The sequence below is a fragment of the Diplotaxodon limnothrissa genome, linkage group LG5 (genome assembly GCF_057381915.1).
Source record: "Diplotaxodon limnothrissa isolate DT_005_m linkage group LG5, D_limnothrissa_male_GT1.1, whole genome shotgun sequence".
NCBI classification, from domain to species: domain Eukaryota; kingdom Metazoa; phylum Chordata; class Actinopteri; order Cichliformes; family Cichlidae; genus Diplotaxodon; species Diplotaxodon limnothrissa.
The window spans coordinates 15283165-15310443 of NC_140600.1; the positions used below are offsets into that span (position 1 = coordinate 15283165).

Sequence of the window (27279 nt, forward strand, 5' to 3'; positions counted from 1 at the left end):
ATGTTTGAAAGTAGCAGCTTTCTCATTAACACACAGCTACAAGGTTTCACTTTGGCATGTTCCTTTCTCCTATTATTGATTAGTGAAGTTTTGCCTTTTGGGAAGATGTTTAGGACAACATAACAATTTATTACTCAACCAGTCATTTCTGACCAGCTTATTAGCAATCTGAATTATTGAGAAGACAGGGAGAAATGACTGGAAACAACTTAAGCCAGCTGATTTTATTAAAAAATAAAACAAAGTCAGATCATATAAACACTTTGAAGTACCAGATTTTTTGGAGCATGATCATATATAAAATACCATCCTCATTAAAAAAAATAATACAAAAGGCAAGACAAATTTCAAGGTAGGTTTGTTGGGGCCACTGAACCTTTCTTCAGATTGAGGAAATTCCTCTTCCTTTTTCTATTTGGGACATCTACACTGTTACATGATTCAGGTGGATCCCGGAAAACAAACAGCTTTTCCCCGGTTGCTGGGCTCCCCGGCGCACAGCAAGCAGAGGCTGAAGGCGTGTGTTCCTCTGCTTCCTTTACCGTGTCCACAACTTCTTCTCTTCCACTGTCGCTCTGCTGCTCTTTAACAGGCAGCCCAGATTTATAAAGTGGCTGCTGTGCTTTGCTACAGCTGTTCTTCTTTCCCTTCTCCTTAGTCAGCAGCGGTGCAGTATCCCCTTGAAGCACAAGACCGGACCTGGGGAGCAGTTTTTCCATCAGACTTTGCCTCTTTTCCTGGAGTCTGTGAGATTTGGAGGACAAAGGAGCTTTTGTTAGCAGGACTAGAGTGTTAACGCGCTTACCTCATGCGTGTGGTCACCGCAGCCAAACCATGCAATCCGACAGGCACATTTCACTTCAATTTAAGGATCTGACAGTAATATCTGGTGACCACTAAACTACAAATTAGCCTTGGCTGTGGTGTAACATGAAGTCTTTATATGGTGGTTGGTAGAAGAACAAAGAAATGTGTTTAACTCACCCCTCTTTATCCAAAGCACAACTTGGAATATTCAGCATATTTTTATGCACCACATCTTCTCTCAGTTTCACAGGAAGAACTCTGTTCAGCTCCTCAGCACACCTAAACAAAAAGTCACCAACAGAATACAAAACTGTCAGCTGCTTTACAAAGTCTGCAGACAACTGGTTTAATAAAACAATTCCTAACTATTCACACACTGCAACAATTCATCAGTTTTGTAATCTCACATTTAGAGAAAAATGATTAAATATTTTATCTCCTTCGTAGTAGGGTACAACATGTTAAGCTGGGAAGTTTAATTAATAAATCCGGATAAGTCTAACTGAAAAAACCTTTAGGAGAATTACTATATTTTTAAGATTGCCTTCAAAACACAGAGTCGGTCTTAGGTAGGCAGTCTTTATTTTTATTTTTTTTGGCCTGTCCCGTTTGGCTCTTTTGCCATCAGAATTGTTGTCTAAAGGCAAAGAAAGATGCCCAACGGATTTACTTTACCAAACTGAATTGGAATGTTTACGTTTTGTTTCTGTTTTTTTTTTTGTTTTTTTTTTTTCCTCCTCTCTTTTCCCCCTCTTGGTTTTATGCTGCTCACCCCTGTCCTTGGTTTCTTTCTTTATTCCTTTCACTGCCTCGATCACCTGCTTCGACACTCATCCACAAACATCCTTTATTTCGACACATACGCACCATGCGCTCAACGGCAGCACATTTACATCAGTCAGACAGCGCACACAGTCATATAAGATACACACACACTTAAGCCAAGCCTACTCATATTAGTAACTATGCATACACAAAGTCAGACTCAGGGAGCATCTCGCCACACATTTTTTCTCTCTCTCCTTCTCTTTATTTATGAACAAGTGACGTACTCTCTCCACCTGTCTAAGCAACGCACACAGCATACATCCCTAGTTATACACAAACATCTATGGGTACACTGAGGTTCATTACATGGAATATAAATGGAGCTGGCTCCAGAGAAAAGAGGTTAAAAATATTTAACCAACTCAAAAAACTACAGGCAGATGTTGTCCTATTACAAGAGACCCACAGACCTCTTAGAGGTTCGAATGAACTTAAAACACCTGAGTTTCCTAATGTGTTCTCAGCTTGTTATAATTCTAGACAAAGGGGAGCAGCAATTTTAATACATAAAAATATTAATTTCACAGTACTCGATACAGTTATAGATCCAGAGGGCAGATTCTTAATCATTAAACTATCTATACGTGATAAAAAGCTATGTATTGCAAGTGTATATGGTCCAAATGTTGATGATCCCTCATTCTTTCACGGTTTTTTCAGTGCACTCTCTGAACACTTAGATGGCACACTTGTTCTTGGAGGTGACCTCAACCTTGGACTAAATGAAGACATGGATAGGCTCAATACAGCGGGAACTCAGCGTAATTGGCAGTCCACAAATATAATCAAACAGTATATGAGCGACTTTGGTCTTTGCGATGCATGGCGCTCCCTTCACCCCACCAGTAAGGAATATACTTTTTTCTCACATGTCCATCACTCCTACTCTCGTCTGGATTATTTTTTGGTCAGCAGCTCACTGCTGAACGACATTTCAGACACTGAGATTCACCCTATAGCTGTCAGCGATCATGGTCCTGTATCTTTAACACTAATGCACAAGAATAATACTACGCCAAGAAAAAACTGGAGATTTAATATATCACTACTTAAAGATGAAGACTTTATTAAATATTTTAAAAAAGAGTGGACTTCATATTTGAACTATAATGACACTCCCGAAACATCAGCTTCTGTTCTATGGGAAGCAGGGAAAGCTGTGATGAGAGGTAAAATAATTTCTTTCTCATCACATAAAAAGAAAAAAGAAAACAAAAATATTCAGGAATTAGAAAAAAACATCAAATCACTAGAAGAAGCCTACGCGTCCCACCAAGATCAGGAAACATTGAACAAAATACGCAAAACAAAACTAGAATTAAATGAGATAATTGATAAAAAAACAAAATTCTTAGTACAAAGACTACGCCTACAAAATTATGAACATGGTAATAAATCCGGTCAATTTCTAGCAAACCAGCTAAAAATAAATAAAGAAAAAACAACTATATGTGCTGTTCAAGATTCATCTGGGAACACAATATATGATCCGATACAAATAAACAACATTTTCAGGGATTTCTATAAAACGTTGTATTCACCACAAATAAACCCATCTAAAAAAGAAATTGATCAGTTTTTGGACAACATAACTCTTCCAAAATTATTGGACACTCAAGCAATGGCACTGGATTCACCACTGACACCAGGTGAACTCCAGGAAGCCCTGATAAGTATGCACAATAATAAGGCTCCAGGTCCAGATGGCTTTCCTGCAGAATTCTACAAAGAATTCTGGTCGATTCTAGCACCAGTTTTCTACAGAACGTTGTTGGAAATTAAAGAAAAGGGCAGACTTCCATCAAATATGAATTCTGCAAACATTAATCTCCTGCTAAAACCAGGCAAAGACCCTGTATATCCCTCAGGCAGTCTTTATTTTGACAGTAAACAGTGCAAGTCTTCTGGTTTCTCTGTACTTGTGACACTTCATAGACAATATCTGTCAAAATGCAAATGAGTCATCAACAGGGTTTTGTAATGGGGGGACTATATGTGGTACATTAGCTATGCAGCGAGCAGATGGCATGGACAGAACCTCTGAACACCTACCTATGGATTTAATACAGCATGCTATGACAAGTCCTCAAATAATTCTCCTACACTGTAGGTATATTATGATGAATAAGGTGATTTTCAAGTTGCCAAAACTGCTGTTTCAACATGAAAGTCTAAAATCAACATGAACAGTGAAAAGCCAAGAAAACTCAAGACAGCCATTGAACCAAGCTGCCTCAGTATTTTGAGTCTTGTCAACATTTGCTTTTTTGCAGTGTATTAAAGCAAACTGTGGTATTGGATAGAGGGGAATTTAAAGCCTGACCACTTTGGAGCAACCTGATTGCTTTATATTAGTGTCCAAATTAGCAAAGGACACTGACAAATCAAGGGAGACATTTGTCCTCAGAACAGCAGACATAACTACCAACTCTTCAAAACAGGAGTTCACAGACTATATGTGTGTATAAATAATATTTAAATATGAGTCAAAAAATCAGATTTCAGATCATTTTTGGTACTCTGAATTATGTTAGTGCGAGCATATATTTCTAATATGGCTCTCAAGAACACAGTTTTGGCTTGGAGCACACAAGTCCCGCCTATCTGCCGTGTTTATGAGGGGCAGCCAATGGAAAGAGCGCTGGCTTCTTGGATGATGGTCTTAAAGGGAGAAGAGCTGAAAGGGCTTCTTTCAGACAGAGGGGCAGCACTAAAGGCCCAGCAAGAATTATTTTGAACTGTAAATCACGCAAAGCTACTGTAGCACAGTCCAGCGAATAAAATAGGGAGCTAAAAATGAATATAATAGTCACTGTTAAAATTAAACAATACTATATACATGAATTCTCTTTTCAATAAAACTAAAACAGCTGTTAAGAATTGGTGAACTCCATTCTCCAAACAAAAAGCAGAAACAAAAGAACTAATGAAAAGAAAAACACATGTCTTGCATATTGTTCCAAACTTTTCACTCCCTTGTCCTTTGGCCAGAAGCTCAGATCCAAAGCATGAGGCATCATTCATCAGTAAAACAATCCAGACTCAGCGGGGTGCACACAAAACTGTTCCAGTGCACCAGGACAAGAGGGGAAATTAAATGATGAGTAAAATCATTTATCTCTTTATCTTGGCTCAGGGAAAACAGCTTTTGTTATTTACATTTAAGACAATACGCAGAGATGGTTGTGTTTCAACTGGCTGCTGGGGAAACACAGAGTTTTGTTTCTTCTCAAATAAGAGACTTCAAATATATTTTCTTAAAAAAACAGAACTTGAACTGTTGAGACTGGCTGTGTACTAGCAGAAAGAAAAAAAGAAAAACAAAACATTATCATTTCCTTAGCAAGACTAGACCAACTTGTTGTTGCATGCAGGTTATGTATGCTGGAGACCCAACTTAAAAATGATGAGAAGTAATTTCATCTAACTTCATTTAACTTCATTAAATCACTCAGCTAAACAAGGAACAAACAATCTTTAGAGTTTCAGTAAAAGAGCATGACACACATTAAATACTGCACAGCTATAATAGATTAAGCCAAGAGTCAAACTAATAGCATTATGCTCCAATATGTCCAATTTAAATTTCCTCAAAGAACTTCACCGTCTAATGTTATTGCCCTGATAAAAAATTTATAAGTTTTATTGCTCAATCAAGATTAGTGGCTGCACTTGATATTCTGTTGCTTTCTTGTGAGTCATCTACTCCATTGGCCCTTGTGCTGGACTGAACCAGTGTCCCAGCCTCATGTGTGAATCAGACTGAATCTGTAATTTACTCACCTGCTTAAGAGAGCCCCCAGGCTCTTAGGATGTACTCATTATAGGTATCCTACAAAGCCTGAGCACGTTTGACCTCCAAAGTCCAGCTGTGTGCAGTGATTGCTGTGTACAGTGCCTGATAATGGTTAAGAGTAGCATGCCCTGATGCAGTATACCCATAGTGTGATCACTAACCATGCCCAGGCACAGAACTGCAACAAGTCAGTGAAGTATGACTTCATGAAAAATCGTATGAAGTAATGAATAAATCTATAAGGTTGCTGGAAAGACACCATTTCCAAAATCAATGAAAACACAAAAGTTCTTTCATTGTGTTTTCTGCTCCGTTTGTTCTTAGCATATGTATTAATTTCACTCATTAAAGATTGCAATTTTGTTGTCAACCATTTCTACCGGCTCATTTACATTACTTCCCTTTTCCCTAGCAAACTGTAGTGGTTATGTTATTCTGTTCAGATATTCCTTCAGGAAAAAAAAGTTGATTATCTCTTTGACAGAACTCTATTTACTGTTACAATATAATAAGATTCACTCTCATAAGTCAAACGCACTGAACACTGTTGACAGATGACATATGAACCTCCAGATTCTTATAAAAGGATAGAAACTCAGAACCTGGTTCTTACCCTGGGTGTTCCTGTTCTGCAGACCCTGAGGGAGGGTGCTGCTTGGGGCACAGGGCATCACTGATTGAAAGGAGTTCACTTTCAGGCAGGGTTGGGAGAAGGAGACGTAGGGCCTCCAGGAGAACCTCGGTAGACACATGACACCGCTTGACCAGCTGAGATGCAAAGTCCAGATCCTGTAACGAAGAGCAGTGCAGAGTATTCGTTAGCCCACATTTTGTCTGAACTAACTGGTACAAAGTTTTGATTGCTTTTATTACACATATTATCCAAACACTTATCATGGGAAAAAAAACCTGAGACCTGGTCACAGTTTGCATACAGTCTCTTGAGCTCCATTTGTTCTTTTAAATCTTCCATGCTTTGACTCTTGGCAGTCATTAAGTGAAACCTGAAAACATCAGAATGGCTTATATCAATACCCCCAAAGTCCTCATTGCTCTCTAAATAATGCTGAATAATAGCTTACCTCTCAGCCATCAGTGAAGTAACCTGCTCACGCTTATAAAGTGCATCCTGAAGGATGGCCCCCATCCTGCAATCTGTCTGCAACTGAAACACGGTTTCTTGCTCACAGTTCTCATCTCCCACACCAGAGTCGTCCTGATGTGTTTTACTTGACTTTATAGTGGGCTGAGACATTTGCAGGCTGTCCAACGTTGTTCTTTCCTCCTGAAGCTGTTGCTCTGCTTCCTCTAGGCCCTGTGGCAAAAGTCAAAGTGACCTTCAAATAACCAAGTCTCAGAAGAAACCCAATAATTAAAGATAAAAATGAAAAATTTCACAGAATGAAAATTTATAGGCTTCAGGAGAGAAGCAGCTACCGCACACAAGTCAGATACTACCTACCAAGCAGTGGCTTTGTATACTCTGAGCCATGTCTTGTCTCTCCAAATGCTTCCTTTCTTTGAGCTGTTGAACAAGCAGGCTATGGAGAGTCAGCATTGCTCTGCAGGTCTCCAAAACTTTGGCTCGCCTCTCAGCCTTCTGGTAATGGACGATAGCCATTTGCACAGCCAGGCTGTCTGCCTGAGAGTGCAGATCATCTTCTCTCTCATGCTTCATCTCCTCCAACACCTGCCATATTGAGAATGGATGATTTTCAGTCATCTGGTATAAACTCAAAACCTACTGATGCACAATTGTGATGTTAAACTCAAACTGTCTTCAAGACTTCTGGTTTTCTTTGCTCTGTGAATTTCCTGGATCACTTTAACATGCTGTAAAAATACAGGATGATAATAAATAAACTTAAAAATAAATTATCAAGGTTTTAGGAAACAGCTATACCTTGCTCATTATACTGCTCTCCATCTCCTTCTCCCTCTCATATAGTTGAATCCTATCCTTAAGCTTTTTCTGGAAAAGTTGCAGGTCGGATGTGTCTGCTTTCTGTCTGGCCTCACTGGTTTTCCCCTTGGATTGTGGATTCATCTGCAAAAAGCCACAGTATCCGGAAGGTGGTTGGGAAAGAACTCCAAGCTAAATGTCATGACGTGATCAGAAATGAAGCCACTCTGTGGATCCCCTCTATAATTTCTCAATAACAATGTACACTCATCCAGCAGCCACACAATTGAGGATTACAGCAGTGTGGTTTTCCACTGGTCAGTTTCTTACTTTGAGTTACCTTAAGAATATTATAAAGAGATTCAAAAACAAGAAGATATTAATGCATACTGAATAAACATGGGAAAAAAATTTCCCATGGGAAAAATGCCACGAACTGACTCAAAAGAACTTATCAATACCAAAATGCATAAAGGCCTGGTGATGAAAATGAGATGAGTACTTGCTTTACCACCACATTACATGCCTCCATAAAACGATGCATGCTTTGATCAGCGTTTCCCAGGGAAATTTAATTCAGAGCATTGCCAGCAGTTGAAAAACTGCAGTGCAAAGAAGCTAAATTGTTTAGCCATACTGCTTTAGCTAATGCCTTTTAAAAGAAGAGGGGGAGAAATCTATGACGGCATTGTTGATTTAATTTTAAGTTTAGTGAATAAGGCAGGAAAAAGCCCCCCACCCAATCCATCCACTTTCCAATTCAGGGTAGCACGAACTTTTTTTCAAACTATGAAATGAATGACAATCAGTACAATATGCAATTCTATACAGCAACATTTTAAGAGCATTTAAAATGAGTAACATGTGATTATATATGCACCATCTGTTTCTCGCTCTCCTTCCTCCAAGCTGCCAGAGCACACAGAAGTTTAGTTCTGGCGACAGCGTGTGGCATCACCAGACAGCGATCTATCACAGAAAGACATTTCTGAAACTCCAGTTTCATCTTTAGCCTGTCATCTTCAGACAGAGTTAGCTGGGACAAACACAAACACCTATGATAGAAAGGAAAAGAGAAATGTGACAGGTGAACCAGCTTGACTCTTCTAAACTTACTGGGTAGCATTATCCAATGTATATATTATTTATAAAAGATAAAAAGTTCCTTGGAAGTAAACAGTGTGTGGCATCTGCTACCATTGCAGCTGCTTTAAGAATTCCCACCTGCTATCATCCTAAACCTGTGGAACCAGTTTGTTGTTTCTTTCTTTGATTTTCCATCTTCTACTGGGACCGCATACACAATCTTTAGTTTCTGAAATCAGTAAAATTGCCTCACTGACCTGAAGAAATCTTTGCAGCGTGTCCTAAGTGCCTTCTGCTCCTGTAGCTCTTTCTCCATGTCTTCCTTCAGAGCCTCCCTGGTGGAGCTGAGGATACGCAAGGCTGCCTTGCCTTCCTGGTGCAGTCTTTCCTGACCCACCAGGAGAGCACTCGCTCCCTGTCCTGATCCTTGCCCTGGTTCCATCTGCAGTGGAAAGTCTTGCTCTCCTGGAGGCAAGAGGGCTAATACAGCCTGAGCTGCAGAAGGCTGGATGGCTTTGATGTCTGCTATGGCACCCTGGATCACACGCATGGTGACCTAAAGAACAGGTATGAGACCAACCTCACTTCATATTTATGCAACTTCATGTCTCACAGGAGAAAATTGACACACAAAGTGATGTGAAGTCTGAGTGTGGCACCTTGCGGATGTCTGCAGCAGCTTCCTCATCCAGGTTGTTGATAAGCTCTGCTAGCTCCAAGCTGTGAGCTGTCAGTAAATTCTGCCAACAGTGCAGATGCTGTCCTACCTCTATCCCTCCCTCCAGACCCTTGCACATGTTCGACAGGTCCTTCTGTCTCTGTTTGTGGACCGTCACCTGGACAAGGCAAAAAAAAGGATTTCATTTTTCAAACGGAAATACCTTGCAAAACATATTTTTGACATCAGTTACAATGAATAAATGCAGAGACCTGTGTATATCCACTTTTGCTCACCATGTCAGATATGAGCTCCCTCCTCTTCTTAATCAGTCCACAATGCATGGCTCTCCTCCCCTGCTTCAGTGCCTCATCCAGTCTCTGTCTCAGCATCACCAGCTCTTTCTGAGCCTTCTCCTGTAGGTGGTCGACCTGCACTGCAGGCAGTTTGCTCCCTCTGGTGGAGAAGGGAGCAGAGTACCACAGTGAAACAACTCTAGCATAGTGTACTTGTATTTGTAGATATCAACAAGATTTTTAAAAACACTAGAGCATTTATGTCCCTGAACTTTTAGATACTGCATATTTTGTTTTGTATATATCACATGATTACCAGACATGTTTCAGTTATTTTTTTATTAAGACGCAGGAACATTTGTGTTTTTTTTAAATTGGCACCAACCCCCTGATGTAAGTGAACCAGCTGTCCAAGTTGCTGGAGGTGCTGGAGAAAGTGTCAGAAATCAGGCTGTTAAGGCTGTGGAGGCTGTGCACCAGAAACTTCCTCTGTGCGCTGCGTTCAGCTAGCACATAGCGCAGATTGGCAAGGACTACATCCAGCACCTCCTCTAGCTGATCCTGGATAAAAACAAACAAAAACAAAACAACAACTTTATGAAGTCATCACTATTTACGTCCTTTGTGTTTCATGTTAATGTTTCACCACAAGTGTAGATGTATGCATATCACAACATTTTTCTTTAAACAGGCATGACAATTAAATGATAACCCAACTCAAAAGGCTCTGACTGTTCACCTGACAAGTAAAGTATTCGTGCTGAAGATTCTTGGCTGTGCTCTTCTCCAACTCTCCCATCCTGGTGGCCTCCTCCAGTTCCTCTGAGAAAATCTTGTGCAGCTCCACCCGTCGCCACTCAATGATCTGCCTCTGGAGCTTCGCTGAGGCCTCTTCATGACGAACCAATAAGATGCGTTGAAGCTGACTCTGGCTCAACTTGTGCAGCTTCTCCAGGAGGACACTACACTGAAGAAGTTCCTGAGATTTCAAGATTTCAAAATTAATCTTAAAGTTGTGAAAATGAAATCTTTCTTCTAACACATGTTTATATTTATTTTATTCATAGAAACCTTCATATTCCAAAACAGCTGTTGTACTTGCGGTGCCTCTGCCATAGTGGTTTAACGATTACATTTCAGTCAGCCCTTGATGGCTGGGGTCCCCCATCACAGCAGATAGCTCTACATGTTTAAGTTGGCAGTTTTACGGTAGATGCCCTACACCCTACTACACTACCAGCTGCCAGTGTGACTGAACTGTTAAAAACAAAACTAGTATACACACCTTGATTCAGAACAGATTTCTTCCTTTGTCCAATATCATAAACACTGACCTAGTAGTTTTTGTGTAATCCCATAATGCTAACATCCTTGGCAGAGTTAACAATGCAAAAACAGATTGTTACTACCTGTTGATCTGCATGTTGACACAGAAGCTCAGCCTGGGCCTTCTCAGCAGCCTCTCTGCAGTGCTCTGTTTCCATTTCTTCCCGAGTCTCCAGGTTACACTGACCAGCCAAGGCAACCATGCGAGCCCCTCGCTCCTCCTTGAGCCGTCCCTCCATGCCTAGCAGCTGCCCGTGAAGCACACTAAGCAGCCTCTCCTGGGCTTGAGCACTGGCCTGGCCCTGAAATTGAAGTCTGGCAAGCAAGGAGGACATCACGCCCTTGTAAATCTGAATCCGGATGGCTTCCAGGTTATTGGTGGCATGTAGCAGTGAAGACATTTCAAGACTAAAGAGATAAAACACACAAACAGAATAAGGTGCAGGTATTGATTTTGACATAATGTAGAAAAAGGAACAACTTTACAGTAACACAATTAACGATTCATTTTTGTACTAATTGTTTTTTGGTATTGTTCCATTAATGGAAATTAAGTCATGCTGGGCTGATCTACTCACTTTTCCAAAGCCCTGTACATGTTCTGTGGATCCTCCAGAACCATGGTGTCCACAATCTTGTCTTCAAATGTTGCCTCATCCTTGACTGTCTCACTCAAGTTGGAGTCTGCAAACTCAGGGTCTGAATCACTTCTGTTTCTCTGAAGCAAAAGAAACACCATACGGCAGAATGAAGATGAAGAACAAAACAAAAGAACATATACAGACATTACTATGCAAATGAAATATATTGCAATAAGCATTAAGCACTGTTATAGCAACTGCATTTAAATTGTTCATGGTCAATATTACACTTTATCCTTAGGTTTAAGAGATGAACTTGTGATACCCTTTTTTGAAGAAGATTCAGTCTAGTTCTGAGTCCTATCACGTTTATGGCCAGAAACCCCAGCAGCAGCAGCACCATGGTGACAAAGAACCCAGCAACAAATCCAGCAAAATGAACACCGTGGTTAGGATAGATCTAAAAGAGAGACCTATATGTCACACTTACAATTAAGTCCCTTTTATGAACACGCTAAATATAACACTGAAGAAATGACAACAATAAACAACTTGTGCTGTCATGTAGATTTTGTTACAAATTAAGGTGCTGCCCCAAACTTACCCTGTCTGTGGAATTCATCCTCAGTGTTAGATTAGCCCCTAATGGGCCAAACATGCTGACATCATTCTGTGGAACCAAGAAAGAAATAAACAACCAGGCTAACAGGACTGGAAATGACCTTATTATCCTGCAAATTAGGATCTAGAAAGCTTTGGTTTGACAGTGTTGCCAATTAGGAAGATTGAAAAAAGTACCTGTGAGGCATTAGAGAAGGTGAGAAAAGCTGGAAGGTCAAGGACTTCGCTCTTTTGACTCCTTACGTGAGCAGTATAATTGAGAACAACTTGAGATCCAGCTAAGTGAGCAAAATAAACATATCAACTGCCGAAGCAGCATGCAGACATAGTCTGGCTAAAAATAATCTTCTTAAACATCCTCATTCCCAAACATACCCAACAACGACTCAATGGCAAATGTCTGGTAGCCTCTTTCCACAACCCTGCCTTCAGATTTTAGAGGTACTAATCCTGAAATCGAGTCCCGGATAGCCACCTGAGATAGGTTGGTGCCACCCACAGGGCCCACGTTGCGAACCAGCAGAAAGAACGTCAACTGAGGGGGATCAGTGTCAAGCTTCACCTTGGTCACATGATTGAAAAATAAATTTATATCAGGTTAATTGGTTCATTAAATGTGCATTTATTTTTAAATTCTTTCAATATTGTTGATGTACCTGTGCACACTTGTGAAATTTTACTCCAAATGCAGCTGGAGGCACTACACTCTGAACCTGCAGGATTATAAAAAAGAAAAAAAAAACCCAAAACAATATATATTTAGTTTCTTCCAACACAATTTTTTTGGAATAGTTTAGTAATAATCATGTAGAAACATACCTGAGGCAGCGAGTGGCCCAGGTTATATCGGGTGAGGGTGCTTCTGCTGTTCCTGAGGTGCAAGCCATTTGATACATAGGAAAATGAAGAGTAAAAAGAGTGTCCCCACGGACCAGCAGGAGCTGAAGATGCGAGAGGTCCCCTCCCGAAAAAGGCTTTAGCCTCACCAATTTCCACTGTACCTGTCAGGTAAATGTGTACACATGGTGCTTGAACAGCTTGAAAAAAGCAGCTACAAAAGCTGAAAGAGAGCCTGTATATCACACATTCCCCAAGCAAAGCTATTACAACGTTCATTATGGAAATTTACACTCAAATGAACAACACAAGTGGGCAAAAAAAGCACAACCAAACATTATTTTTCACATCATGGAGTAATGTACAGTTGAATCAGCATATTATTTCATTATTTTAAAAGTTATTTTCTGTGTTATTGGCTAAGAAAAAGCACAAACCATCCTTTCTAAGTAATGGGTCTGCTGATTGTCTGCCTGGGTCATGTTGTATTGAATCCATACTGGCAAGGATCTGATGGGATAAGAGCATTAAGAGGTAATTACATATTAAATATGTAATTATGTTATGGCCAGCAGTTATGGTCAGAGGTTGACATGCACTCATCATGATAGTGATTGTCATGGTAATTTTGAATTATTTATTTTCACCGCTCTTTTTAAAGGGTGGAATACTTGCATACATATTTAATGATTTGGTAGAATTCTCCTTTTCAGATCTTCACTGAGTTCCTTGGACTTTCCCATTGTTCTGAGCACTGATCAATCCATGAGTGGTATCAAACAAATCCTTTTTATGGTGTTAAAAAGAAACTAACAGTTGTAGTCAGTCATGATCACCAAGGAGAAGGATTAGAGAAAATCCAACATAAATTCAAACTTGTGCACACAGTTCTTGTTTTTTTAGAGCCATTGAAGATGGAGCGGTACCATCATTCCACCAGTTCATAGAAATCATTAAAAGCCCCCAAATTACCATGAAAGTCAAGCTCGTGATGAGTGGATGTAAACTTATGACTGCAACTGTAAAAACAACAACAACAAACAAACAAAAACAAGAGTTTGTTACGAAAGAACGGTTAATTTATTTAGATGATGTGAATCAATCTATTGGTTGCTAAATTTAATTTCTAGCTGACAGCTAAACAAATACCATTGGCTTTTTTTTTTTTTTACCACTGAGCAACTCACCCTATGTTTCACAGGGAAAGATGATGTTGTGTGCCATGATGTACTCAGGGCAGTGCCGTTATAACAAGACTGGTTTCCAGTTGTGTCCTCCAAAACACCGGTGCGCCTTGTTACATCGGGACCGCAACGTGAATATAAAAAGGCTGGAGCAAAACACGATACTTCGATATTTAAGAAATATATACATATTGCGACCCTCTCCACGGTAAAGTGTACCCGAAGCATTCGTGACTTGGTGTGCTACCACCGAGGGAAGCCGCTAGCTAACTGTCTGCATTGTGTCTGCACTTCACTGTGCTGTGGCGACGAAAACATTTCTCTAGCTTTTCTTGAGAAACACCTAATGTAACAGCGTCTCCGGTGCTCAAGACCGTCGTCCTTGAACTTTAACATATACGGAGAAACGGCTTACGCCGTTTCAACGATTTATAGACCTAAACAAAGTCAAGCTTCATAATAACCGCTACTGCGGAAAAACTTCGGAAAACATCTCCAAAACTTGGGAAGAACTGTTTAACTCCAAGAAAGTCAAGAGGAACAAAGTGCACTGGATAGTTTCCGGTCTGTGGTTTCAAAATAAAATAAAATATCAGCCTAAAATCAAATACTTTTATAGCGCTAGAAAAAAACCACATATGTTAAGAAACTCTAAGTTTGCTGGAAATCTTTTTTTCTCTTACTTGTGTCAGTGTTCTTATAGACATTGACTCCCTTATTTTTATGCAGAGATAATTCATCGTGCTTTAACATTGAAAGCAAACGTATTTCATTTCCGATCTAGCAGCACGGTCTTGACTCACTCTGAAAATCTCCTTCCAGCCCTCTTTTTTTTAGTTAGTCGTTTTAGGACAAGGTTTTGGCTCAAATAAGTTGCTGGAAATCGTAGCTTGCTCAAGTTTAGAACCGTATTTTTTAACGAAACACGAAAACCTTTGAAATCATTCTCGAGCAGATAAGTTTGGTGTAGAGATTTTTTTTTTTTGTTTGTTTTTTAGCTAGCGTCAGATGTTATTGTTTACTCGATGAGTCCTACAAAATGCTCCGTATTATTTCTACAGTTTGAAGCAAAGCAAAGATGGAAGAGAGGGAAATGATGGCGGAATGCGCCACCGACGTTTTGGTCAGTTTCCCCGAGTCGCTGCATCTGTACACAGGACTGCTGACAGTAACTACAGTGTGCGGAGGGCTGTCGGGAATATTAGCTGCTGCTCTTTTGTATGTCTTCTGTCTGAAGCCTTTGCTGTTGACGAGACAAGTAAGCATAAATAGTCTCTTCCACATCCGCTGAATCCACTGTATTGATTCCTTACACTTTACATTCCATATTTGAGATGTTTGTTTTCTCTTTTGTCCCATCAGGGTTACAATGCAAGTAGACTGCTTGAACCTGATGATGCTGAATTAGACAACAACCAAAGGGACTATGTCAGCAAATGCAAGGAGGAGGCTCCAAGTGGAACCACTCATGACAAAGTATTACTCTAAGACTCAATTACTGAAAGTTAGTGTTGTTTTGCACAGGTACATGAATGAGGTAAATCAAGTCCAAAATTACCACAACATTCATGCCCATGATGACTGCTTGTAAACTTCTGACCAAAACTGTGCATACATAAACTTGGATTTTTATTCAGTGTCACAAAGTTTTTGATGGTTAAGACTTCTCTTTAATAGTTTACTCTGTTTACTTATTGAGCAGGAGAAGAAGCAGCCACCCGTGAACAGCGATGTGGCTGCTTTTGCATCCAGAGCAAAAGTGGTTTATCCCATCAACCAAAAATACAGAGTAAGTCCACCATCTCTAGAACATGTGGCAGAATTACACGTACACAACTAAACAGTGTTTTATTCCAGATATGCTAAAGTCTTTCCTTTTTTGGGGGGCTAAAGCTGTTAATTTTGTCTGTTTACCACAAATATCAGTAGAATGTGAATGAATTTACGTATGCAGACGAATCCACGTGATTAACTAACATTGCAGTTGAAAAATATTTTGCCAAATATACCCACAGTATTGTTAAGTGCATGTGATCAAAGTGGATTGAATATTAACTTGATGCAAATTAACTGATGGAAGTTTGGCTTCGATTGACATACACTAATAAGTAGTAGTTGCATTCTTCCATTAACTGCATATTTCATTAACTACAATATGCACAATGCTAGTTAGAAATACAATTGATATAAAGAATATGTATAAGTTGTGTTTTACAATGACAAGAAGGAAACATGGCCTACTTGGCTACTGATTCCGCTTTATGTTTCACTGTTCCTGTCAGCCTTTAGCAGATGGAGCATCCAATCCGTCTCTACATGAGCACTCAAAGTTGCCAGTGATGCCTAATGAAGAGTCGTCCTCCTTCATGGATGGAGAGTCTGTGAGCCAAGAGCAGGACAACGATGGCAGCAGTCAGTTCATTTTCTCTTCGCTGTTCCCCAAGAGCTTACAGAACCAGAGATTTAACAGGGTTTCCCACTATCCTCACACACTGACACAAACGGGGTAAAAAATAACTGTACACACACATTATAACCACCAATTAATCATGGCACATTGCACAGATCCAAGTAACAACACTCACCCATTTGTTTACACAGTTTTGGAAGTAGGATCAGCCTTTACTGTTTGGCCCTGCAGGACATACAACATCACTGCTCTCAGCTTCAAGACGGAAAATATCTGGTGAGCTTTAATCATCTGTCTTGTAATGTACTAGATTTCTTGTAGATATCCTTTAAAGAATGTTGTCATACTAATATATATTTTTTATTCATATTTTAGATTTTTCTACAGATGGTGAAAATAATATTGAACTATCGGTTTCCAAAAGACAAAAATGATGCTTCCTTTTCCAAGAATATTCTTCAGATGCAAGAAAAGGTAGGAGTCAATTACTAGTACTCTATTTAGAATCACTGACTTTTAAAACTTTTAATGTAAGCATCAGTTTTTATCGTTTAAGGAACTGAATGAGTTGAGGAAACAGTTAACTGCAGGCCAAGCTGTGAGTGAGAAGAGTCAAGATGATCCGTGCACATTGGAAGAAATTGAGAGAAGTCAGAAAGATCTTCTTGAACGTGGCCTTCAAATGGTAAAAGTCGAGAGGAACAGCTGTTTCACATCTTTTAGACTCCATCTATTTATGCTGTCCTTCCATGAATAAACATGGCTGCACAATGTTTGTTTCTCTTCATAGTCCAAAAGTTTCAGCAAACAGGTGGAGGACTTGTGCAAACAGCTACTTAAGAAGACCAGCTCTTTCTCTCCAGATGAAGCTCAGAATGTGATTCAGACTCTGATTCAGACACTTCTGTTAGTAGAGAAGCATCTGCTGAAGGCTCAAGAAGTAGATCTAAAGGTTAACCAACACTCGTCATTTGGAGTAGCGTTTATTTTTATTCTCATCACTTTTGTCATCATTTTAAGACTGAAAAAATGCTTCTGAGTATTTCTGTTATTTTCCATTTCTTAGAAAATGCAACAGAAGTTGTTGTGGTGGGAGGAGCTGACAGGTCTCATTCAATCCCAGCCTGCCTTGCTAAGACAGGAGGTGACTCTAAGGCAAGGCTTGATGGCTACAACTCTGGAACAGCTGACAAGCGATAACATGTTGAAATTTAGCCAAATGGAAAAGATACTTTCAAAAATTCAGGCTACACTGATTGAAGGCCTTCAGCAGTGCACTGACGGTAAGACGAATAAACTGAAATAGTTTTAGTTGAATCTCATGAAATTATTGTGTGGTTCTACCAAATAAGAGAATTATATTTGACAGTAAGATGTATGTTTCTTAAGGCATATATTTACTAAACAGGAAAAAAAAATGTAATGACAGTTTTGCAGTGATTGACCAAATGTGTGTGGAGTTATCTTCTAATATACTCAAATGGTTCCCAGAGACAAATGGCAATCTGTAATATCTAGCCTAGTTCTTAAATTTAAGTGTTGGACTCTGAAAATAGGCCATTTTCTGGGAATCCTCTTTAGCTCCTTAAATAAGGTCAAGTTCTTTCAGGACAGCAGAGAGTATCATACTGTATGTATTAGTGCATCCCAGACTCTCAGCCTCTTTCTACATATCCCTCACTGTTGTCATAGACAACAAAAACAGGACAATGCTGTTTAGACGTTAACTGTGCCTACAATTTTCAGCCAAAGAATCTTTTCTTTTTGGACTTATTGGTACTTTTATTTCCTTTTGTGCTCGAGATTTTAATAATTGTGAGAAACCTAAGTAGACTATGGAGCTATGCAGTTAGGAGACATTGTTCTGTCACGACTACTTGCTAAATACACCAAGTAAAGCATATTACTTAACTTTTATTCTATATTCATCAAACTATCTTTGCACTGCAATAAAACAAATGCAGTTGTCTTGATAATCCTGAGCTTGACAGATTCCTCTATGCTGCAGATTGCATGAAAAAGACAAATGAGCTGGTGAATGAGAAGTGCAGCAAAAAGGTGTCCAAGAGGAAGAAGCTTCAGAGGAGTCACACCAAGGAGAAGAGCCGTGCCTTAGAACTGAAACAGAGTCCCAGTGACCTACAGGAGCTTACCAAGGTCAGGTCCAATACCTTAAGGATTACTGTTGAAATGGGATTGTGTGAAAGAGCTTTAAAGAATATGATTTTCTGTTGGTACTTGAGGAATTTTCCTCTTGTCAGTTTTAGTCACTGTAGTTACAATAACTAGGCAAAAGAGACCATGGAAAGTGTGCAAGTAAGTCTGAGCTTATGTGCCCTCCAGGTATATCATGAGTTGCTGATGAAGCACAGGCAACAGATTTGGGACTTGGAGCAGCAGCAGGACAGAAGGGTGGTTGACGGCCTCTGTGACCTCTGGAAGGTAAATGATCAATCGCTAAATTCTGTCTGCTTACAGAGCTCGTCTGTTTTTCTTATGTAGTTTCTGTGTCTTCAGAAACTTCGTACCTCTTGGTCCAAGAGGCTCGGGGAGCTGGCCAAGGATGTTTTTCTCTCCTCTGTTCCTGCTCAGACAAAGCTCTCTGCTGAACACTGTGAGAAACTGTGGCTGGATCTGGAGCAGGAGCTGTCTGCTCAGCTACAGCAGGTGGAGTGCACTACCAGGCAGCAACTGGATGACATTAGGGCTGAGCTGGATACATATGAACAGGTAGAAAACTTGTGTTGAATCTGTGTCATTGTTTCATTTCACATTTCAAATTTAATGAATTTTTTTTCCCTGTACCGTTTTTTCCACACTATAAGGCGCACTGTTGAAGAGTGGGTCTGTTTTCATACATAAGGCGCACCATATTATAAGGCGCATTAAGACAAACAAAACAGTCAGATAACTCGACCTTTATTAAGCTCATTCACAGTAACTCTTAACGTTGTTAAGCTGTAACACTACGCTGTAACTTTTTCAGTCCATTCAACTTCCACAATTCCATCAGATTCTTCACCTTCCATGTCTGAGTTAAACATCTGGGCAATTTCGGCATTAAGCATGCCCGGATCCCTCTCATCATTATCCGAATCAGTCTCGTTGCTGTTACTTAGCTGTTCAGTGATTATTCCAGCCTTTGTGAAAGCTCGGACAACACTTGACTGATACCTTAGCCCAAGCATCCACGATCCATTGACAGATAGTGGCGTAACTCGCTCGGCGTTGCCTCCCTGTCTTGGTGAATGTGTGTTCGCCTTCTGTCATCCAATGCTCCCACGCAGCTCATAATTTAACTTTGAACGACCTGTTGACACCAGTATCTACAGGGAGTGCAGAATTATTAGGCAAGTTGTATTTTTGAGGAATAATTTTATTATTGAACAACAACCATGTTCTCAATGAACCCAAAAAACTCATTAATATCAAAGCTGAATGTTTTTGGAAGTAGTTTTTAGTTTGTTTTTAGTTTTAGCTATTTTAGGGGGGTATCTGTGTGTGCAGGTGACTATTACTGTGCATAATTATTAGGAAACTTAACAAAAAACAAATATATACCCATTTCAATTATTTATTTTTACCAGTGAAACCAATATAACAGCTCCACATTCACAAATATACATTTCTGACATTCAAAAACAAAACAAAAACAAATCCGCGACCAATATAGCCACCTTTCTTTGCAAGGGCACTCAAAAGCCTGCCATCCATGGATTCTGTCAGTGTTTTGATCTGTTCACCATCAACATTGCGTGCAGCAGCAACCACAGCCTCCCAGACACTGTTCAGAGAGGTGTACTGTTTTCCCTCCTTGTAAATCTCACATTTGATGATGGACCACAGGTTCTCAATGGGGTTCAGATCAGGTGAACAAGGTGGCCATGTCATTAGTTTTTCTTCTTTTATACCCTTTCTTGCCAGCCACGCTGTGGAGTACTTGGACGCGTGTGATGGAGCATTGTCCTGCATGAAGATCATGTTTTTCTTGAAGGATGCAGACTTCTTCCTGTACCACTGCTTGAAGAAGGTGTCTTCCAGAAACTGGCAGTAGGACTGGGAGTTGAGCTTGACTCCATCCTCAACCCGAAAAGGCCCCACAAGCTCATCTTTGATGATACCAGCCCAAACCAGTACTCCACCTCCACCTTGCTGGCGTCTGAGTCGGACTGGAGCTCTCTGCCCTTTACCAATCCAGCCACGGGCCCATCCATCTGGCCCATCAAGACTCACTCTCATTTCATCAGTCCATAAAACCTTAGAAAAACCAGTCTTGAGATATTTCTTGGCCCAGTCTTGACGTTTCAGCTTGTGTGTCTTGTTCAGTGGTGGTCGTCTTTCAGCCTTTCTTACCTTGGCCATGTCTCTGAGTATTGCACACCTTGTGCTTTTGGGCACTCCAGTGATGTTGCAGCTCTGAAATATGGCCAAACTGGTGGCAAGTGGCATCTTGGCAGCTGCACGCTTGACTTTTCTCAGTTCATGGGCAGTTATTTGGCACCTTGGTTTTTCCACACACTTCTTGCGACCCTGTTGACTATTTTGAATGAAACGCTTGATTGTTTGATGATCACGCTTCAGAAGCTTTGCAATCTTGAGACTGCTGCATCCCTCTGCAAGATATCTCACTATTTTTGACTTTTCTGAGCCTGTCAAGTCCTTCTTTTGACCCGTTTTGCCAAAGGAAAGGAAGTTGCCTAATAATTATGCACACCTGATATAGGGTGTTGATGTCATTAGACCACACCCCTTCTCATTACAGAGATGCACATCACCTAATATGCTTAATTGGTAGTAGGCTTTCGAGCCTATACAGCTTGGAGTAAGACAACATGCATGAAGAGGATGATGTGGACAAAATACTCATTTGCCTAATAATTCTGCACTCCCTGTAGTGGTGAGACGGGCACGCATGGAGTTGTAGATCAAAAGAGACAGAGATTTGTGGAAAAAGCCATCCGGTCTCTTGACATAAACTTCCCTCAGCCACTCGCTCATCTTCTCGTCCATCCATCCCTTTGAGTTAGCCTTGACGATGACGCCGGCCGGAAACTTTTCTTTTGGCAAAGTCTTCCTCTTGAAAATGACCATGGGTGGTAGTTTCTGGCCATTAGCTTGGCAGCCCAGAACTACAGTGAAGGATGACTTCTCCTTCTCTGCGGTGCATATAGATACCGTACTGGTCCCTGTTTTCTCGACAGTGCGGTTCACAGGGATGTCAAAGGTGAGGTGGACCTCGTCCATGTTAGTGATGAGTTCTGGCCGGGTCTTCTTTTCAGTGATCTTATTCTGGCAGTAGGTGCGGAAAATGGCCAGCTTTTCTTTGTAATCGTTTGGTAGTTGCTGTGAGATAGTAGTTCTTGTGCGGATTGAGAGATTATGCCTTTTCATAAAACGGAAGCACCAAGAGGGTCCCCCTCGAAAGTCGTTGATCTGCATGTCACGTGCTACCGCTGTTGCCTTGAGTCGAATAGAGACTGTAGAGACACTTCTACCTACTGTTCTCTGTTCAATAACTGTTCAATTTTGTCCTCTAACTGCGGCAATCGCGCCTTGTTCCCTTCGGAAACTCCTTTTGGTCTTCTTTATTAGTTTTAGGTCATCTTCTTGCTTCCTCCTCTTGCGCACCATGGACTCATTAATACCGAATTGTCTCGTAGCTGCTCTATTTCCATTTTTTACTGCATAACTGATTGCTCAGAGTTTAAAATCCACTTCGTAAGCATGTCTCTTCGAGGGGTGCCATTTTGGAGTCGTTATACACACACAACACGGTAATGTTATGTTGAAGCACAGTACGTATTACTCCGCGAGGCTCCTGGCAACGGTAACCGTAATGCTCCGAAAAGTGGTACTAAAAAATGTTTTTGACAGATTTTTGAACATCGTGTACCACATAAAATCAGTTTGAGGTCAGTAAACACAAACCAAAATTCATACATAAGGCGCACTAGATTATAAGGCGCACTGTTGATTTTTGTGAAGATTTCAGGATTTTACATGCGCCTTATAGTGCGGAAAATACAGTAATTTCTTCCGATTTTTAAACCCTGCCCAGTGATCTAATTAAATGAGAATCTTACAAAATTGCTTTTCCTTGTTTTAAACTGAGCTTCTCTTTGTGTAGGTATGGACTGAAGGGATTGCTTTAGGGCAGTCCTGTCTGCAACACCTGAGGGAACAACAGATGAAGCTCATCCAAGACATGGTAGCCAAACAGAGCTACACACTCAACAGGTAAAATCGTAAAAAATATTTATGACATATTGAGTGTATAAAAAAACTAGGTCTGCACTGTGGCCAAATCCACTTATGAGTTAATAGGAAGTAATGGAATGTAATATTTCTCTTAGTGAAATGGGGAAGCTGATAGAGAAGAAACATGAGCACTTTCTGCTGGTTGTGCAGAGGCACTTTGTGGTCAGGCACTTTTGTCTACATATGCTGAAAGAGATGAGGCTGTCCAAGCTGAAGGCACTATCTCAGACTGATTTCAGAGCTCTACTAATAGAAGATCCCAGTAAAAACCCGCTGTGTGTCAATTTAACTCTCAAGGTGGGAAAATTCACACATATAAACACAGTTGTTTTTAATTTGTTCAGTGTTTTAATAATTCTTCTGTTGAACACTGTTATCTGCTAACGGTCACAGAATGGCAGGCCCAGCCTAGCAGAGAGACATCTGGGCCCAGAGAGTCAGCTCTTGGGGAATAGCTTCCAGCAGGAGTTCCTGTCTGAACTGGAAACGGGAACAGAGCTCCTTCAGAGCCATGCACAGCTGGTACTAGGCAACACCCTAAGCTATGCCATTCAACAAATGAGGGAAGACCCGCCTACAGAGTTACAGACCGCTTCTAGCCTGAAGGTAAGACCTGGGTGAAAGTTATTTAATTTCACTTATTTTAATAAACTGAGAATTAGCTTCCAGTGGTTGGTTTTCATTAGGTTGCAGGCTAAAACCTTTTTATTCCACTAGCACCACCTGACGGAAGCTGCTGCAGAGAGCGTTTACTTGACCAAAGATTCTCTTACTTCGCTGGTCCGAAGCTACTATTCCCACCTACAGGATATCACCAGAAAACTGCGCCAGGATGATTCAAAAATAAACCAGGGTGAGACAGACCCAGCACGAGTTTAGTTTTTAAACTAAAGTAACCAGAGTAACCCTGTATTCATTACTGAGTACTCAGAAATCTTGAAGGAGCTGCCTTCTTATTTGTAAAATAATTTTCTCATTTGTTACAAATGTCCCCTTCCAAATAATCCCAAAGGAGTTCTTTCGGTTTGAAATCTGGTGACTGGAGGACAATTAAGTACAATGAACTTATTGTCAACAAACCACTTTGAGCTATTTGATGTAAAATGGTTGAAGAGGAAGGATGGATTGGTGCTTTCATGTTGGTTACACTCGATTTGTATTTCCAATGTTTTGGTGAGCCTAGCCTCAGTTTCCTGTTCTTAGCTGACAGGTGTGCCACTCATTGTGGTCTTCTGCTGCTGTAGCCAATCTACTTCAAGGTTGATGTGTTGTGTGCTCAGAGATGCTCTTTGGTATACCTTAGTTGTAACAAGGTATGAAGAATAGGACTTGTTACCTATAAACTACTTCAAGGTGATAGGTAACTCATATATAAAGTGGTTATTTGATTTCCCTCAAAAGGAGGCAATACTCTAGGCATTTTCTCCCAGTACACAGCACTGACTGTGAACACTTAGCGAGTGTTACTGTAAGAGCTGTGATAGTACAGGGTTGAGATAAACTGTTAACAGAAGAGAGCAGATGATGCTAGTCAGATGTGTTGTTATTGCTTAAGCTATGAATGATTTCCTGTAAGGAGGAAGGAGAAGCTGAAATGACTTGCTTCAGAAGTGCTCGATCGAATAGAGTTCACCATTTTCCAATGTGAGATAACTGAAGCTTCTTTTGATCTGTGAATCAAGAAGAGGTGTTCTATTAGAGTCAGAAAATAACATAATAGAGCTGAAATGAGCATAATAAATGGCAAGTTTTACATTTAAAATTGTACGGCAGCTAGTAGTCAGTAGACAGAAAATCCACCTTACTCTTTTTACTCTTGTAAACATTTCCTTCAATCCTTCAGAGGTGAATGAGGGGCAAAAGAGCAGCAGGGCCTTGCTGAGAGAGCTAATGAACTGGAGCAAGAAACCCGGATCTGCTGAATTCCAACAGAGGTACATAAAACTGGTAGAGCTGGTATTTTTTTTTTTTAAGTGGTACTTTATTGTAAATTAATTCTTACAAAACATGTACAGTGGTCCCTTGGTATAATACGGTTCACCTTTCGTACCCTCACTGTTTCGACGATTTTTTTTGGTGTGCAATCTTGCATGCTTTTTTTTTATTTATTTATTTTTTTACAGCACATTGTGTTCTGTGTCCTGATCAGCTGGAGACCATTGTCAATCAATCTCCTCCGTGCTGTGTCTCCTGTACATTACAGAATTACAGATCGCTAGCATTGTGACTCGAAGTGCTGTACTGTATGCTTGTAAGTTTTCTCCCCAACAAACACAACAATGTCGACGAAACATTTTGCACTGTAAAAGGTACCTGCCCTAGCACCCAAAAGGCAGAGGAAGATGCTAACCATCGCACAAAAAGTTGGACTTCTGGACATGCTAAAGGAAGGCAGAAGTTACCGGGGGGGGTTTTCAGACCATATGGCACAACGGATTATACAGGGTGGGCCATTTATATGGATACATCATAATAACATGGGAATGGTTGGTGATATTAAAGTCCTTATTGTGGCACATTAGTATATGTGAGGGGGCAAACTCCTCAAGATGGGTGGTGACCATGGTGGCCATTTAGAAGTCGGCCATCTTAGATACAACTTTTGTTTTTTCAATAGGAAGAGGGCCATGTGACACATCAAACTTATTGGTAATGTCACAAGAAAAACAATGGTGTGCTTGGTTTCAACGTAACTTTATTCTTTTATGAGTTATTTACAAGTTTCTCACCACTTAAAAAATGTGTTCAATGTGCTGCCCATTGTGTTGGATTGTCAATGCAACCCTCTTCTCCCACTCTTCAAACACTGATAGCAACACCGCAGGAGAAATGCCAGCACAGCCATCCAGTATCCGTAGTTTCAGGTGCTGCACATCTCGTATCTTCACACCATAGACAATTGCCTTCAGATGACCCCAAAGATAAAAGTCTAAGGGGGTCAGACCGGGAGACCTTGGGGGCCATTCAACTGGCCCACGACGACCAATCCACTTTCCAGGAAACTGTTCATCTAGGAATGCTCGGACCTGGCACCCATAATGTGGTGGTGCACCATCTTGCTGGAAAAACTCAGGGAACGTGCCAGCTTCAGTGCATGAAGAGGGAAACACATCATCATGTAGCAATTTCAAATATCCAGTCGCCTTGAGGTTTCCATTGATGAAGAATGGACCCACTATCGTTGTAACCCATATACCACACCAAACCATCACTTTTGTTGTTCCAACAACTGTGTCACATGGCCCTCTTCCTATTGAAAAAGTTGTATCCAAGATAGCCGACTTCTCAATGGCCACCATGGTCACCACCCATCTTGAGGAGTTTGCCCCCTCACATATACTAATGTGCCACAAACAGGACTTTAATATTACCAACCATTCCGATGTTATTATGATGTATCCATATAAATGGCCCAGCGCGCTACTTCGCGGGTTATTTTTAGAACGTAACTCGCTCGATAAACGAGGGACCACTGTATATAATTTTCAATTTATCTTTGTTTTCAAATGTATTAGGGTTGAACTTCACAAAAGAAAGGTGCTGGAGCAATATGATCTGGATCAGGAGATGACTTGCGAGCAGCTTAGGCAAAAGAAAATAGCCCAGGATCAAACCATGCAAAGGGTCAAAGAAGAGTTACTGGTTAGTATGCTTCGTCTGCACTGTACTTTTTGCTAGTAGGTGTATTTACATCCTTTAGATGTGTTGTGTTAACATTGTGATGCTTTGTCCATTAGGAGGCAGAAGAAAGCTTCATAACTGAGCTTGCAGCTTTGGCCCGGATTTCTGTCCAGAGCCATGATCCAGAACACAGCAGTGAAGAGGACGACATTGGTAACCACCCTTACCCCAGACAATTAAATTGTGTATATTCCCATTTCACTCTTTCATGTCCTTTTTAATTTGTTTGCGTTTGAACAGGTGATCAGAGTGCCCCGATACTGGACCTGCTGGCCCTTAATCCAGCATTAGATCCAGCTTTGAACCCTTCACTCACCCCGACTGTAGTAACACCAGTGAAGAGTTCAAAACAGAAGAAGGAAAGAAAACGAGAATCTCATCAGAGTTGACATCATTTCACAGCGTTTACATTTTCCTGCAGTAATATTCTGTAAAAGGTTGACTCTTTTGTTGTTGTTATAGTTTTCCTCTTATAAAGCCAAAATGTCTCTGTTGATACTAGTATTGTCATAAAAAGGTTTTAAGTCAGAGTTTAAATACTGTTATTCTGAAATGTTTCCCTCAGTTTTTCTGTATTTTTAAGTGTATCATGACATAACAACTCACTGAAAGTGATGAATTGTGTCTTTCTTTCATACCCGACTATGAGAGCTGCTACTCAACTGGCCCTGTCAGTAAAGCATTTACTGCCTACACCCACACTGCTTTTCATACCACTGCTCATTCTCTGTATTGATTCCTGAGTACACAGGATGATGGATGCTTTTCTAGTGAGTTGTTGGATGAATTAGAGATGTCCATCCTCATTGTAGCAGAGTGCTACTACTCAGCGATGAAAGCCTCGCATCTCTCTTGGTCTAATGGGGTTTTAAGTACAACCCTTTATGGATGATAATGCAGAGTAATGGTGAAAACTCTGGGAGGGCTGGAGTCTGGCAGACACTTTTGTGTGTGCACAGCAATCCAGCAGGCAATTTAGCCTGCACCTTATGGTTCACTGTCGGTTT

General features: G+C 40.5%; 2 protein-coding genes across 2 annotated transcripts; one reads left to right on the forward strand and one right to left on the reverse strand.

Annotated features, from left to right (window-relative positions):
- Nucleotides 1–347: 347 nt before the first annotated feature.
- LOC146631830 (limbin-like) lies at nucleotides 348–14422 on the reverse strand. The gene is made up of 23 exons (XM_085353931.1): nucleotides 13927–14422; nucleotides 13177–13249; nucleotides 12722–12903; nucleotides 12559–12615; nucleotides 12278–12464; nucleotides 12080–12180; nucleotides 11886–11951; nucleotides 11607–11741; nucleotides 11279–11418; nucleotides 10784–11108; nucleotides 10114–10353; nucleotides 9760–9935; nucleotides 9375–9534; nucleotides 9080–9256; nucleotides 8678–8976; nucleotides 8215–8389; nucleotides 7335–7478; nucleotides 6894–7121; nucleotides 6514–6746; nucleotides 6348–6435; nucleotides 6045–6220; nucleotides 985–1086; nucleotides 348–744 (listed from the first exon to the last, which is right to left on the reverse strand). Exons 1-23 carry the CDS (start codon nucleotides 14149–14151, stop codon nucleotides 348–350), a joined length of 4086 nt encoding a protein of 1361 aa, XP_085210057.1. The 5' UTR covers nucleotides 14152–14422.
- Nucleotides 14423–14740: 318 nt separating this feature from the next.
- Nucleotides 14741–26687, forward strand: evc (EvC ciliary complex subunit 1). The gene is made up of 20 exons (XM_085353932.1): nucleotides 14741–15181; nucleotides 15286–15399; nucleotides 15626–15712; nucleotides 16206–16429; nucleotides 16525–16609; nucleotides 16709–16807; nucleotides 16890–17018; nucleotides 17124–17285; nucleotides 17400–17616; nucleotides 18342–18490; nucleotides 18677–18775; nucleotides 18851–19063; nucleotides 22461–22570; nucleotides 22687–22888; nucleotides 22985–23197; nucleotides 23309–23444; nucleotides 24435–24525; nucleotides 26107–26233; nucleotides 26329–26425; nucleotides 26513–26687. The coding sequence occupies exons 1-20, from the start codon at nucleotides 15002–15004 to the stop codon at nucleotides 26659–26661; spliced, it is 2883 nt and encodes a 960-aa protein (XP_085210058.1). The 5' UTR covers nucleotides 14741–15001; the 3' UTR covers nucleotides 26662–26687.
- Nucleotides 26688–27279: the final 592 nt, after the last annotated feature.